General features: G+C 40.9%; 1 protein-coding gene across 1 annotated transcript in view; it reads left to right on the top strand.

The window, feature by feature from the left end:
* Positions 1–16,801, top strand: part of LOC132888466 (NACHT, LRR and PYD domains-containing protein 12-like) — a 401,003-nt gene that overhangs the window by 44,629 nt on the left and 339,573 nt on the right. Inside the window, exon 9 of the mRNA XM_060924512.1 lies at positions 9,433–9,606. Coding sequence (XP_060780495.1) covers positions 9,433–9,606 — 174 coding nt within the window. The remainder of the gene's footprint in view (positions 1–9,432; positions 9,607–16,801) is intronic.

Genomic DNA, 16,801 nt, shown 5'->3' with positions numbered 1-16,801 from the left:
TTGCGGTTAACTCGCGCTAAATTCCGCGGTAGAAATTTACCTCCGCGAATTATATGAAGCCATGTTTAAACAGAATATCTGTTTTATAAACAGCAAAGTAAGTAAGTGTACTTACATTTCTGAACGCACACAAGAAACCAATGGCATAAATCAAGGCACTAAGTAAACCTAGAAACACTGCTGACTCATCAGTCTAAAATGGCGACCTCACCCCGAACTTTTTCTGGAATATTAAAGTGGCAGGCATCCTTCACATGCCTGCGCGGGAGGAGGCGCTCTCTGATTGGCTAATAATATTAATAGAATAGGTACTCTGGCACAGGTCAGCCCTTTGTAACACTGCATGTCTTTGGACTGTGGGGGAAACCGGAGCACCCGGAAGAAACCCATGCGGACATGGGGAGAACTTGCAAACTCCGCACAGAAAGGCCCTCGCTGGCCACGGGGCTCGAACCCGGACCTTCTTGCTGTGAGGCGACAGCGCTAACCACTACACCACCGTGCCGCCCAAAAGAGGCTAATATTACCCAAAATAATATTTACATTTATTTACATTTACATCATCATTCCATCCTTTACACTTCTATCTTACAAATAAGAAAAGTCACAGCAGCTCATGTGGCAGAGTGTGATTTGACAGATAGGAAAAAGACTTGATTTAGAGAAAAGACTGAACACATGTCATTTATATTATAGAACTGCCACTTTATAGAAATTTCAGTGATATAATTCACTCCTGCTGGGAATAAATTCACCAGACGATGGCGCTCTCACATAGGAATACACATAGGAAGCTTGCAAAGAGCTGACATCAGAACGAAGTGTTGCCAATGAATGAATGTCCGTGAATGAGAGCGCTATCTGACCTGCTGCATCTTTGTGTATTCCCAACAGGTAAATACACTCAAAACATAATTCTGTAAACAGTAACACTTATAGGAGCGCAGATAGCGGCCTGTGTAATGGTTGTAATGGGATTAGCAATGAGTTTTCCTGCCAGTTGTTTGTGGTGCAGCGAGGGCGGCCAGTTAACGGTCACCAGTGAAGCCACTGAGTGTTTGGTACAAAATCACCTGTCAGCTAAATGAGGAATGCAGTTTGGAGATGGATATGTAATGTATGAGGTTTACTGTGAAATGTGCTGGTAATGAATATGTTTACCGTAGCCTAAACATGCTAGTAATGAATAGTGCAGGTAGTTGGGTTTGGTTCTGTGTTTCCCTCAGCCCGAATGAACGAACGTTAGCTAGCCTAATGCTAATCGCGATTGCTAACTCTTAGCATTTAAGCATTACAGTAGAGGGAACTGGTCTGTATGTGGTTGCTGAGGGAAGGATATACCAAGACACGATTGTTCTTTAAAGTGTTATGTGTCACACTATTTCTGTATCTATTTTATTGTTATTCCCTGTTGAGTGAGAAATGTAAATTGAATGGCAAGAATATAAGCAACACAAATGCTGTTCCGTGGTGGGAACGTTACAAATGCGCGTGCAGGCACAGGAACACACACACACACACACACACACACTCACTCACTCACTCACTCACTCTCACACACACACTCACTCCGCACCCACCCACACACACACACTAGATCTTCTCCCAGTAGACACTAAGATTGATCTGCATGTTTACTATGTAGAGAGAGACATGATTATTGATTGAAATGCAGACTGTTATTGTTGATGTTGAATTTGATTACTGGTGAAATACTTCCTTTTAATGGAATACATGTCCATAGAGAGTGAATGCACACACAGTATTTTGTCTATAGAGGGATCCCGCATGACGTCACCGCGCCGCGAGATTTCGGTAGTCGCCATATTGGAAGACCAAGTACACATCTGTGCAAGTACATACATACATACATACATAAAACAAACTACACCTGAAATGTAGCCAGGGCCGGTTCTGCCCTAATCTGGACCCGGGTGCAACATCGCCCCCCCCCCAAAAAAAAAAAAACACCAGTCTAAATCAGGACAACCAGTGTTCGAACTACGGGGGTACTCGGGGGATCCGAGATCCCCTGAAACAGACATGAGATCCCTTGAAAACGTGATTTGGGAAATGTTGGGGGGTCTCTAAAATATTGGCAAAATGATGTTTATTGACATAGCAATCGTGTGTAACGGGAAGCATTTGCATATCTGAAGTGTTGTGTTTACATCAAAGGTAAAATAAACCGATATGACAACGACTGCTGCTGCCAGGTTGGTTGTTGAGTAGCCTGACTGTTTTTTTTTTTTTTTTTTTTTTGTTCTTGCTTGTGGTATCATTGTTGATGCGAGGTTGTTTTTTGAACATGCCAATGCGGACACGATTTCCCCTGATGAGTTATGACTTCAGATGCGATGCGTGTGTGGAGGTGTGGAGTCCGCGTGATATGTGCGTAAGAGAGGCTTCTCATGTGTTTGGAGATCCGCGCTCCGAGACAAGCGCAAGCACCCCCCAGGGAAAAAAAGGGACCCCCCGAAAATATCGGCATAGTTCGAACACTGAGGACAACCATCACATAACTATAAACATTTTAGATCAACTATTTTAACTAAATGGGCTATAATAAATAAGCCTGCAGGAAGCCACGGCGGGCTGCCTCAGAAAAGTAACCATTTGTCCTACCTTAACTCGTTTTGCTTTTTCTGCCTCCTTTTTTGTATTTTTGACCCTGCGTTTATTTTCTTTCCTTTTCTGAAAACCCGATTTGTGTCCAGACGTTTTGTTCTGCTACCAACGAACTAACTCATCAAGTCTCGTCTCTCGAGTCCACGATAAAGGGCAACAATTGATACATTTTTACAAACAGCCAATAGGGAGGTTGCAACGTTCAGGCTCTCCTTTGCTCACAGACACTCAGTAATGCACTTATTCTCTGTCTCCTGGCAGAAAGCTCCTTGGTTTGCTTGTGTCTCAATCACAGCTGGTATTCTGTAGAAAGACTTCTTTTCACCTTTCCCATCAGCTTTGTTGGAACACCCTAACACAGCACAAAAGTTTACCATTGTAGGTTTATGATGAATCAAGTGCCTTGTGGGTTTAAATTCCGCGCACTGCCGTTATTTCCCCCTAATCACGAGTTTGTTGGTCTTCCAATATGGCGCAGGGTTTGTTTACTTCCGGTTTCCGGTGACGTCAGTGGGAAGGGTCTATAGTAAGGGACCAGAACATGGCATATGATCAGTTGTATGTTAAGTAACACCTATGTTATTATTTACAGTTAGTATGGAATCCAATATGAAAGAGCTGACATCAGAACGAAGTGTTGTCAATGAATGAATGTCCGTGAATGAGAGCGCTATCTGACCTGCTGCATCTTTGTGTATTCCCAACAGATGATATTTCATTAAATATGTTACTCCAGACCACAGTGTCATTTTTTGGGACCCGTAACACTCACAAAATACACTGAATTATCAGTCTAGTGATTGGCATAAGGTCCAAATAAGTCAGAAAAAGGCAGCATGCAGCTTCAATAAGTGTGTGTGTGTGTGTGTGTGTGTGTGTGTGTGTGTGTGTGTGTGTGTTTTTTTTCTGGGGGGCAATGTAACCACTGAACAATACTCCCTTAGTGTACATGAGAACACTTGGATAAAAGGAAATCAGAATTAAAAAAAAAAATTCACCTCAGGTCTCTTTTCTTTTTTTCTGTCCTGATGGACTAAATGCCGTTTCCTTTCTGCAGACTGTGGAACAGCGTCAGTGAGAAATCCTGCACTGCTTTGGCTTCAGCTCTCTGTACAAATCCATCACACATCAGAGAGCTGGATCTGAGTGTGTGTAAACTGGGAGACTCAGGAGTGGAGAAGCTCTGTGATCTACTGAAGAAACACGAGTGTAAACTGGAGACACTGCGGTGAGTAACTCAGTGATGAAACACACTAAGTTTTATAATAATGCAGAACAAGGGCGCCTGCTAGTGGGGGGACTGGTGAAGATAAACTGCCCTTTAGGTGTGAGTGAGTGTGTAAAAGTGTGTGTGCATGGAGCCCTGCAATGGACGGTACATTAAAGAAAACCATCCTGTAATTCAACACAAGTTTTCTGACAGTAACACAAACTGGCTCAGCACTAGTAAACAGCTGTAAACATCTGTAAACATCTGTCAGCACTAATACTGAACAGACGGTGAAAACTTGGTTTAAAAACTGTCGTTATTTTTAACAGTTTTAAAAGAGGCTAATATTACCCAAAATAATATTTACATTTTATTTACATTTACTTCATCATTCCATCCTTTACACTTCTATCTTACAAATAAGAAAAGTCACAGCAGCTCACAAAAATACACTGAATTATCAGTCTAGTGATTGGCGTTGTTAACTTTCAGATATAAGACATACAGTTTTGCATGTTTATGATTTTTGTTGTGTTTAATTAAGAGTGATGAAAGGTAAGAGTGATGAAAGATGGAAATGGAAATGTGCTGACAAACAAAGAGAGTGTATTAAGAAGGTGGAAAGAGTACTTTGAGGATTTATGAAATGAGGAGAATCCAAGAGAGAAAAGGTCAGATTCGTTGGAGACAGCAAATCAGGAAGCAGAGTCGGTTAGTAAGGATGAGGTGAGGGCAGCCATGAAAAGAATGAAGACTAGGAAAGCAGTCGGACCAGATGGTATCCCGATTGAGGCTTGGAGATGTTTGGGTGAGACGGCTGTGGAGTTCCTAACGAGATTGTTTAATAAGATCTTGGAGAATGAGAAAATGCTGAATGAATGGAGAAAGAGTGTGCTTGTCCCAATATACAAGAATAAGGGAGATGTACAGAGCTGCAGTAATTACAGAGGGATGGCGGCGCGCACACGCAGCGGCTCCTCTCTGTCCCGACAGAACGGGGTTTTCGTGTTGTTTGTGTTTTAAAACCAGGGTCTCCGCGGATCCTTAAAAAGTCTTAAAAAGTCTTATTTTTAATATGTGTTTTTTAAGGTCTTAAAAAGCATTATATTTCGCTATTTTTTGAGCTATGGTATTAAATTTCACATGGGAGGTATTAAATTTCATCCGGGTAGCCTATGGTAAATGAAAAAAAAAAAACATATGTCTGGATTTTTTTTTTCCGCGCTAACGTTATTTATTCAACCAGCGTCGTTTGTTATCAAGATGCTGAACAAGTAGCACAAGAGCCGTTGTGTGTTTAGCACTAGTTCTAATGGCGCAGGAACCACGCCACAGGGGGCAGTGTGTTCTTTTATCCATGTAGTAGAACCATTGAGAGTAGAGCAGACGAGGAAGAAGTGGTTGAACTTGAACATGAGCGGATATGGGGAAGTGTAAGTTTAGTAACAAGTGGCTTGAGGAGCCAAAATACAAAAGTTGGCTAACAACAGCAACTTCAGAATATGAAGCGAGATGTAAGGTATGTCGGAAAGACATCAAGTTAACAACAATGGGCTGTAAAGCCCTTGACGCTCACTCGAAAGGGGAAAAGCATATGCGCTATGCTGCTAGTCGGGCAACAACAGTCCCCATGCCAATGTTCGCCTCTACGGTCACAAAAAGTGCAACGCCAGCTTTAGCGTCTCCGGCAGCGCTCGAAACTAACGGTGTCCCGACGTCCCGGGGACCATAAAAAATGTCATCGGGACACAAAATTATTATATCTGGGACAATCCCGGGACAATGGAAAAAAATAGATCTAGAAAAAAAGTTCTACATTAATATTATTTACAAAGCCGTAACACATACGTAGACATTCACCTAATTTGTCAATTTTAATTTTAAAACGTTAACAGCGAAAAATACATAGTAGCTACACTTTCGATGCACCTGCATCCGTAGGCTACAGAGCAGCGCATTCTGTTCTAGAATCTTCGGCCGGAGTCCGCATTATATGGACTTGGAATGGAATTGCTACCGCACACGCTGCGCCGACTCTTGCCAGAACAAAAATGCTGAAGTGGTTGAAGCGGACCGACCGCGGGGAAGAAACTGAAAGCCCAGACATAACGTCTCCGGGACCTTCAGGATCCAAAGCGTCATCGCCTGGTCTGCAGGCAACGCTAGCAACTGAATGAACTTAATGAACACTGTTAGACACGTTATAAAATACAACAGGAATGATGTGGCTGGATAACGGATAAAATGGATAACGGAAAAAATGGATAAAATGGATAAAATGGATAACGGAAAAAATGGATAAAATGGATAACGGAAAGTTCATAAAATGGATAACGGAAAGTTCATAAAATGGATAACGGTAATGGTGAAAATTATAAGTTGGCCTTATAAGTGCCAACAGATATTCAAGGTATAAGTAGATGAAATGAACATAAAAGGGGTCTTATTTTCAACTAAAGTGTACTGCAGATGTAGGGAGTTGAAACATTTTCTGAATGAGCTAGTTGGCCCCTTTAAATAAACGGGTATCTATTCATACAGTGAGATCGCCAAAGTTTAATAAACTGAAAATGCAATAACTGTAATTTTGAAGTAGATGATGTATAGGACATGTGTCGCTTGTGTCTTGTGACTTATTGTAAAAATGATATAAAGGGTTCAAAATCGCATAGTTACAAATATAATAGTAACTTCATATGATAATATTAACCACTGGTTATTTCAGAGAGGAAAAAAATGGGGACACTATTGCTTCCATTCGGGACAATGCAACACAGAATTCGGGACCACTGGGGGACACAAAGAAAAAAAGTTAATTTCGAGCCCTGGTCTCCGGGTCCCAGCACAAGTGCTTTCGCGGCATTCGCCACAACCGCTACGCTGAAGGCAGAAATACTGTGGGTTCTGCAGAAGATGCACTTATTTATTTAAAAAAAATGCTTTGAACTTAACCTAGAGTGTGCTTTTTTTTTTACTGTACGTGTTTGTTCCGCGGTAGTGGTCTTATTTTTTATACTCAGTGGTCTTAAAATGGTCTTAAAAAGTATTATTTTTGCTGGTCAGAAATGTGCAGAGACCCTGTAAAACAGTGTGTATCTGTTCGTCTTTGTCGCGTCCATTAGTTTCAAGGCGCACATACTCCCGTGAGTTTCTGCTCGACAGCCACAATCCCACCAAAAGGCACGTGAAAACAAGTGCCACACCCTCCAGCAGAGCCACCGCGATACCACCGGGCAAAATCACTCGGAACACCACGCCATGGATCCACAAAGCGAGCACAGATGCACCGTCACGCCGAGTGCTGGTACCGGTATGTCCCAAACCGCCTGCACAGCTGCCATGACGCCACCGAACAACATCGCTCCGAACATCACGCCAAGCCCTAAATCAATAATAATAGTTATGAATAATAACAATTATTATAATTTTATTATTAATAATAATATATTGTTTATAATAATAATCATAATAATAAATAGAATTACACCATAATTTAATTCCTAGCATATAAAAAATTACATGCTTGAATTTTTCAGATTTTTCTATTCCATTCAGATTTTTTTTTTTGCAGTTTGTTGTAAATATCTACCACATATTACAATATCAGTAGACATTTTATATTTTGGTTCGAGGAATGAGATGCGACCTTTGACCTGGATGTTCATGTGGTTTCAGTGTCGATTGCCTGTTGACATTTATGGGTAAACGACAAAACTAGAAATTAATACAAACAACAACGAATGATTAACAAAATGTGATCTACGAGAATCCTGAGAAAGTGGAACAGAAAGATTTTCTGACGCAGGTTAAACATTATCAGTTCATTTGTTTACAAACATTAGAATTACTTCCCCATTTACGTAAACACCAACATCCATATATTTATATAAAATATATTTTGTCCTAAATATAAGTCTATGGAAAACAAATTTTAAATAAAAACTGTTTTGTTAGCTTAATACCACATACTGATTATTTTCTAAAAATATTCATCTGGATGTCGATAATTGTGGAACGGTGTCACCTGATCTGATACACGAAGTAATCAGGAATCAGCTCTCTTTTTTTTTTTTTTTCAGTGGAAGTTTGAGGAATTATTCATACACAATTTACGTATTGAAAGTCTTTTCTACTTTTGCAACGGCCAAAAGATCGTTAAGGTGTCGATAATTGTAGCCGCCGCTCCAGTCTGATACTGTGCTGAGTTACATGTACTTGTCAGGGCGCAGGCACTTCCGGATGCAGTCGCAGGGGAGAGCGGGTGCATCGCAAACTGTGAACAAATCCAAATTGGGAAACTGGAAACGTAGTCAGGGACGAGCAAGAGTCAGTCCATCGGTGAACAGGATATCACAGATAAGGTGAGAGGACGAAGTCGGAAGTAAACATAAACAGAGTTCAATAACGGGAAGTCAGGCAGATAGTCAAACGGCTCAGTAAAGTCAGGCACAGGGACACAGAACAATACTTCACAAATACTGAGAGTGAGAGCTGAGCTTATATGGAGAAGGTGATAGCAGGTAGACTGGAGACAGGTGATGTTGTTAGAACTCTGGTGACGAGGGTCGCTGTGGATCTTGGGAAGTGTAGTCCAGAGTGGCCATGTGTGGAGGCTGCTCTGAACTCAGGTTTTCAGCGCCGTTACTGACAGTACTCCTAAAAAAGTGTCCAGTCCCAACATCTGATACCATGTGATGTAAGTTGTAGCACTAATGAAAAGATTAACAGGAAATGACTGTTCTCGACGCACTAAAATGATGAACGCTCAAAGCAAATCAGATTGAAAACCATTAAATATCAGGAGGCAGAGCTATCACATCTTCCTACAATACAAGTAACGCAATAAAAACATCTTTATTGTATATAAACAGTGTATTAAATAGAGAGGACGGCTGAGCTGAGCACACAGAGCAGTACTGGCGAGTAGATCATTAAAAATGAGCACAAGCCGCTGGGAATTGAACACATACAAAGATATTCTGAGTCTGGATTATTAACGTGAGCGGGCCGAATAAATACAGTGTGTGTGAATTACTAATACACTGAGTACTGAGACACACACTTCCTTTTGTCAGGGTCGATACCTTGCTAGAGAGTCATGGTTCAGTTCTCCCTCACACTATCGATTAAATATACTGTTTAATCATCAAAACTCATCAGGAGTTCATTCTGAACAGGATATGACAGCAACCAGCACAGAGTGAAACAGTCGTGACGCTGTGGCCGTGGTAACGCCGTGAATATTCTGTGTACAGCAGTGATTTTCTGTCTTACAGCACAAACAGTTTTGTGTTTGTGTTCATGAAGGGCTCAGTGTTTTATGAGTTCCTCTGATATTTTCAGCTTTCAGGTGGGGATGGGTCAGGATTTTCAAATATTCACATCGTCATTAAAATATAAAAAATTGAATAGTTTATGTCATCATTGTCTTTCAAAATATATTTTCCCTTATTTTTACTGCCACCAGGTAAAGTTAACATTCAATCTCTCTCTCTCTCTGTTCGTTCGCATGTTGGGGGGGTGTTGGTGGTGAATCATTCTTTAAAGAATGGTCGAATAGTATTTTTGTTTGAAATGTCTCTCCCTCCTTTCAGGCTCAGTGATTGTAACCTGACAGAGAGAAGCTGCTCAGCTTTACACACAGTTCTCAGCTCTGAATCCTCCAAACTGACTGAGGTGGATCTGAGCAGTAACCATCTGGAGGACTCAGGAGTGAAGCAGCTTTGTGTTGGACTGGAGAGTCCAAACTGTAAACTGGAGAAACTGAGGTGAGTTCATCTCTCCTATTGGGTCGACTTGATCTGAAGAATTGCTTATTGCAACTGATACACAAAGAATAAAGAGGAAAATAATTACACAAATGTTTATTTTTAGATCTGTATACATTAGTGCATCTCAAACAATTAGAATTTTCGTGAAAAAGTTCATTTTCACCGATATTCACTGAGCCTGACTCATTGTTTTATTGTAAAATACATTTGATTATTTTTTTTAAAAAATATTGGGAAAAAAAGGATTTCAAACCTCAAAAGCGACAAGTAAATGTAATAACTTTGCAGCGCAGACTTGTCACTTATTTAAGCCGAGTCACATAAAATACTTTGTTTTGAAATCGATAAAATAAATCACAATTCCACCTTACCTTTGAATAGTTTTAGACCAAACTGCGTATCATCTTGAGTGCTTTTAGGAACAGCATTTTCTTTCATTTGTAATTCTTCCTCACTTACAGTGACAAAGTCTATTATTGCAGGTCTATTATTGCTTCCATGAGCTCAAACAATTCTGACATAACAGCCTCTCAAGTCAAGAAAGTCAAGACTCTCCAGATAAAGTGGCGCCTGGAGGGTCTCATATTAATGCGCATTGTCACACCTTCAATGCTAACACACTGCACCTCAGAAATGCAAAAGAGCTTGCATCAAGAATGCAAGAACACAAGATTGACATGTTTGGTATCCAGGAGCATAGGAGAGTACACCCAAGTGAAGAGCTTAAGTTTGAAGTAGTTGAAGATTTTCACCGAGTCACATCTGTATGGCGAGAAATAATCACAAATTCATCCCAAGGAGGGGTTGGACTAATGGTCAGCATTAGAGCGAGAAAGTCCTTCTGAAGCATAACCTCTGTCTGCAACTGTATTTTAGTTGCTGAATTTAAAGGGAATCCTGCTTGTACAGTCATACTTTGTTACTGTCCACACTCTGGACTCAGGAGGATAGGTCCACCCTGACTAAAAGCCAACTAGACTATATCATTGTCTGAAGAAAGTGGTGGAACAGTGTAATCAATACTGAGGCTTATAACAGCTTCAGCACAGCGGGCTCAGACCGTTGGGTCATCAGTATGAGTTTTAGGCTCAGCCTACACCAGCCAAAGACAATCCCTGCACCAAAGATTGACTGGAAGGCCTTTGCGGGAGATCCTACCCTCCAAGCCCAATATACCATCGAGGTAAGGAATCGTTTTGAGGCTCTTGACCTTGAAGAAAGCTCCACTGACTGCTACTCCAGATTTATTGATGCGAACAGAGAGGCAATGAAGCTTTTACCAACTGTTAAAAGCATCAAGAAAGCAAGAGCCTCTGACCACCCTAGCATACAAACAGCGAGGAAGGCAGTCAAAGAATGTCAAGTCAAGTTTATTTGTATAGCGCTTTTAACAATAAACATTGTCGCAAAGCAGCTTTACAGAATTTGAATGACTTAAAACATGAGCTAATTTTATCCCTAATCTATCCCCAATGATGAAGCCTTTGGCGACGGTGGCAATGAAAAACTCCCTCAGATGACACGAGGAAGAAACCTCGAGAGGAACCAGACTCAAAATGGAACCCATCCACATTTGGGCACCAACAGACAACATGACTATAACATTCACAGTTTTAATATGAAGTCAGTTTTGTTGATGTTTTAAACTCTTCACTGATGGAAACTTGAGTGCAAAACTGTTCATGACAACTGCAGTCCTAAAGTTAGCAAGTCAACTGTAGTCCTCAGCCATAAAAGCATTACTGTAAGAGTCCAGAGCATCCTCCAGGTGTGACTTTCAACTGTCACATGGGGCCGTCCTCCACAGGAGCGATGTGATGAGACTCAAACCAGACACGGCACCAGGATGGATCAGGCAGGTCTGAGGAGCAGAAGAGGTTCAGCATCTCGATCCCAGGACCGATATGTAACTCAGAGGGACAGATTTGAGGGGGAGGAGAGAGAGAGAAAACACAGGTTGTTAGGTATGCCCAATGTCACCTCAATAAGTAGGAACAGTATACATATTGCACTGAGTACAAGCAGGGACTCCGGCAACTAACTCTGACAGCATAACTAAAAGGGGAGAGCCAGAAGGTAACACAGGCATGAGGGGCCCCGGGACATAAAGCAGCAGCCGCTACACCGTCAACAAACTCGAGCGAGCAAGCAAGTGGGGGACTGACAGCATCCATACATCCCAGTTTACCAAAACACTCTGTCTGAGGATCCTCCAGATCTACACCTTTACCTCATAAACACCATTAACACAAGGCTTGACTAAACAGATATGTTTTCAGCCTAGACTTAAATGCTGAGACTGTGTTGGATTCCCAAACATTACTTGGAAGGCTGTTCCATAACTGTGGGGCTTTGTAAGAAAAGGCTCCGCCCCCTGATGTAGCCTTCACTATACGAGGTACCAGCAGATAGCCTGCACCTTTTGACCTAAGTAGGCGTGGCGGGTCATAGAGGAGCAGAAGTTCACTCAGGTACTGTGGTGTGAGACCATTCAGTGCTTTAAAAGTCAACAGTAGTATTTTATAATCAGTAATAAATTTGATTGGGAGCCAATGCAGTGTGGATAAGACAGGGGTGATGGGGTCATATTTTCTAGTTCTAGTAAGGACTCTTGCTGCTGCATTTTGAACTAACTGGAGCTTGTTTATGCACTTCTTGGGACATCCAGACAGTAAGGCATTACAATAATCCAACCTGGAGGTAACGAAAGCATGAACTAGTTTTTCCACGTCATGTAGTGACATTTCAATTTCTTATCTTAGCAATATTTCTGAGATGAAAGAAAGCTATCCGGGTAATGCTATCAATGTGAGTTTCAAATAAAAGACTGGGGTCAATAATCACTCCGAGGTCTTTTACTGCTGCACACGAAGAAACAGAAAGGCCATCCACACTCCACAACCTGAAAAGAGTTTGGACATCCAAGTTATCAAGAGGGTTAAAAGCCAGGATATTCACAGCAGCCATTAAATCCATCCTGCTCTATGGCTGGAGGTCTGGACCCTGACCACTCCCCTTACAAAGTCCCTGGACAGGTGTTACACAAGAATGCTGAGGGCCATTCACAATATCAACTGGCAGCAACACATCACCAATCAAGAATTGTATGGAGACCTCCCTAGGGTCTCAGAGAAAATAGCAGCAAGGTGACTCAGGCTAGCCGGCCACTGCTTCCAACATCCAGAGATCCCAGTATCTGTAATGGTATTATGGGAGCCCACACATGGCAGAAGATGCCCTGGGCGGCCACTCAAAACAGTGGTGGATGTCCTCAAAGAAGATGCTGGAGTGGTCGACACCACTGAATTGAGGACCCTAATGATGGATAGAGAGGAGTGGAGAGTCCATTATTACAGTGGTGCTTGAAAGTTTGTGAACCCTTTCTGTATTTCTGCATAAATATGACCTAAAACATCAGATTTTCACACAAGTCCTAAAAGTAGACAAAGAGAACTCAGTGAAACAAATGAGACAAAAATATTATACTCGGTCATTTATTTATTTTTTGAGGAAAATGATCCAATATTACACATCTGTGAGTGGCAAAAGTATGTGAACTTCTAGGATTAGCAGTTAATTTGAAGGTGAAATTAGAGTCAATTGTTTTCAATTGATGGGACGACAATCAGGTGTGAGTGGGCACCCTGTTTTATTTCAAGAACAGGGATCTATCAAAGTCTGATCTTCACAACACGTTTGTGGAAGTGTATCACGGCACGAACAAAGATTTCTGAGGACCTCAGAAAAAGCATTGTTGATGCTCATCAGGCTGGAAAAGGTTAGAAAACCATCTCTAAAGAGTTTGGACTCCACCAATCCACAGTCAGACAGACTGTGTACAAATGGAGGAAATTCAAGATCATTGTTACCCTCCCCAGGAGTGGTCAACCAACAAAGATCACTCCAAGAGCAAGGCGTGTAATAGTCGGCAAGGTCACAAAGGACCCCAGGGTAACTTCTAAGCAACTGAAGGCCTCTCTCACATTGGCTAATATTCATGAGTCCACCATCAGGAGAACACTGAACAACAATGGTGTGCATGGCAGAGTTGCAAGGAGAAAGCCACTGCTCTCCAAAAAGAACATTGTTGTTCGTCTGCAGTTTGCTAAAGATCATGTGGACAAGCCAGAAGGCTATTGAAAAAATGTTTTGTGGACGGATGAGACCAAAATAGAACTTTTTGGTTTAAATGAGAAGCGTTATGTTTGGAGAAAGGAAAACACTGCATTCCAGCATAAGAACCTTATCCCGTTTGGGCCTGTTTTGATGCATCTGGGCCAGGACGGCTTGTCATCCTTGATGGAACAATGAATTCTGAATTATACCAGCGAATTCTAAAGGAAAATGTCAGGACACCTGTCCATGAACTGAATCTCAAGAGAAGGTGGGTCATGCAGCAAGACAACGACCCTAAGCACACAAGTCGTTCTACCAAAGAATGGTTAAAGAAGAATAAAGTTAATGTTTTGGAATGGCCAAGTCAAAGTCCTGACCTTAATCCAATCAAAATGTTGTGGAAGGACCTGAAGTGAGCAGTTCATGTGAGGAAACCCACCAACATCCCAGAGTTGAAGCTGTTCTGTACGGAAGAATGGGCTAAAATTCCTCCAAGCCGGTGTGCAGGACTGATCAACAGTTACCGGAAACGTTTTGTTGCAGTTATTGCTGCACAAGGGGGTCACACCAGATACTGAAAGCAAAGGTTCACATACTTTTGCCACACACAGATATGCAATATTGGATCATTTTCCTCAATAAATAAATGACCAAGTATAATATTTTTGTCTCATTTGTTTCACTGGGTTCCCTTTATCTACTTTTAGGACTTGTGTGAAAATCTGATGATGTTTTAGGTCATATTAATGCAGCAATATAGAAAATTGTAAAGGGTTCACAAACTTTCAGGCACCACTGTATGCCCGACTGAGGTCGATGTTGTAGTAATATGGTGACAAAGCGATTGGCTGCCATTTTTCCACATCACTCGAGGTGATTATCATTCCAGGTGACTACCTCATGAAGGTGGTTAAGATAATCCGAATAGTGTGCAAAGCATCAAGGTAAATGGTGGCTACTTTAAAGAATCTAAAATATCACACATTTTGTTTTTTAACACTTTTTATTTTCAACATAATTCCACATATGTTCCATTTGTTATTTCATAATTTTGATGTCTTCAGTATTGTGTTTAATATAATATTATGAATAGAAGTGCCATGTTTTCCAGTGTGCCAAATAGCTTCTTAATTCTATATTGTTTTCTAAGATGTTCACCCTTTTAATTCTCGATCCTCTTTGGCAACATTTTACACAGACTTTCAGACTGCAGTATAACAGAGGAAGGATACACTGCTCTGGCTGAAGCTCTGAGACTAAACCCATCATCCCACCTGATAGGGCTGGATCTCAGAGGGAACGACCCTGGAGCATCAGGAGTGAAGCTGCTCACTGATTTACTCCAGGATCCAGACTGTAAACTGGAGAAGCTGAGGTGAACAATATGTACTGGGGTTAATTACTTCATTACAAAATCCACTTTAATACTCGAACACAACATTAATTCAATATAATTGAACACAAAATAAAATATGAGCTTGTTAATAATGTAATATTTTTGTCTTTGTAATTTTGTGCCTTTCTCTCACTGCAGGTTGTTGAAAAGTGATCAAGCAGTGAAGGCCTGTGATTTTCTGACTGAGGTTCTGGATAAAAACCCTTTATTGCAGAAAGAACTGGATCTGAGTGGAAAGATCTCTTCAGTGTCAGAAGTGAAGCAGCTCTCTGCCCTACTGGAGGATTCACACTGCACACCTGAGAAACTTACGTGTGTATTCTAATGTTATTTTATAAATTGCTGTTTGCAGTTCTGATTATTATGCTTGAACTAAAATGAATCTGCCCTCTATCCTTAGGCTAAGGAAGAGTGGTGTTACAGAAGAAGGCTGTTCTGCTTTGACTTCATCTTTTCTATTCAATCCTGCACACATAAAAGAGTTGGATCTGAGTGAGAATAAAGTTGGAAACTCTGGAGTACAGAGAGTTTGTGATCTACTGAAACATCAGCCATGTAACCTGCAGATCCTGAGGTTGGTTTCAGGTTCCACAAACAAACACCTACATCTGGATCATATAATCCTTAAATGGCCTTGGCATTACATCTTATATTGTATAGATGTTCATCAGACTATTATAAAAATGCCATCAAATGTTCTCTCTTTAGACTTTCAGACTGCAGGATAACAGAGGAAGGATACGCTGCTCTGGCTGAAGCTCTGAAATCATCCCACCTGATAGAGCTGGATCTCAGAGGGAACGACCCTGGAGCATCAGGAGTGAAGCTGCTCACTGATTTACTCCAGGATCCAGACTGTAAACTAACAACACTGAGGTGATTCTTCTATAAACTAAAACAATTATATAAATATTAAACAGAAAGTAATGCTGTACAAAAAACTTTGATAGTTTCTTTGAAAAAAAAAAAGGATAAAGTTGATAATTGACCGTAATTTATGGTTTATTCGACTGGTCCTAATTTTTTCCCAGTGTGTTACAGACATTGGACACTATCATTTAAATTTAAAGAGAAGTCATCAGGAAATAAGCAAAAGCAGCCACACTGTTCTGGTTAATGTGGGTCTATTATTCTGGAAACACCAAGTACAAAAACATTTTACTTTTTGCAGTTTATTGAAACGTCCTGCTGCACAAGAGGCCTGTACTTGGCTAAATTCAGTTTTAGATGAAAACCCTTTACTCCTAAAAGAGCTGGATCTGAGCATGAAGGAACCAGGAGACTCAGGGGTGAAGAAGCTCTCAGCTCTACTGGAAGACTCTCACTGTAAATTTCAGAAAATTCGGTAAGTATTTTTATTTATGCATCACTGTCAGCTGAGTTTTACTCACAGAATGTTTTCTAGTGGGACCTGCCATTAAGGATGACCCAAGTATGCACAAATTCATTTTTAATAATAGATTTTTTTGTTTGTTTTCTATCAGTGCTGACATAACATAATATATCCTGTGTTTCTCCAAAGAAACCTCATAGTCCTTCTAGCAACACCTGGGTTCTGTTCCATCACTGGAAAGTGTTAAGCTCCTGAAACTAGAAAGGAACAGAAGAGTAGAAATGATCAACAAGTTTGACCTTTTCAGTGAAATCATTTGATTTAACCACTGAGACATAACAGACAAG

Source organism: Neoarius graeffei, chromosome 6 (genome assembly GCF_027579695.1).
Source record: "Neoarius graeffei isolate fNeoGra1 chromosome 6, fNeoGra1.pri, whole genome shotgun sequence".
Taxonomy (NCBI): domain Eukaryota; kingdom Metazoa; phylum Chordata; class Actinopteri; order Siluriformes; family Ariidae; genus Neoarius; species Neoarius graeffei.
Note: the sequence above shows the minus strand (reverse complement) of the source record. Positions and strands in the feature narration are given on the sequence as shown.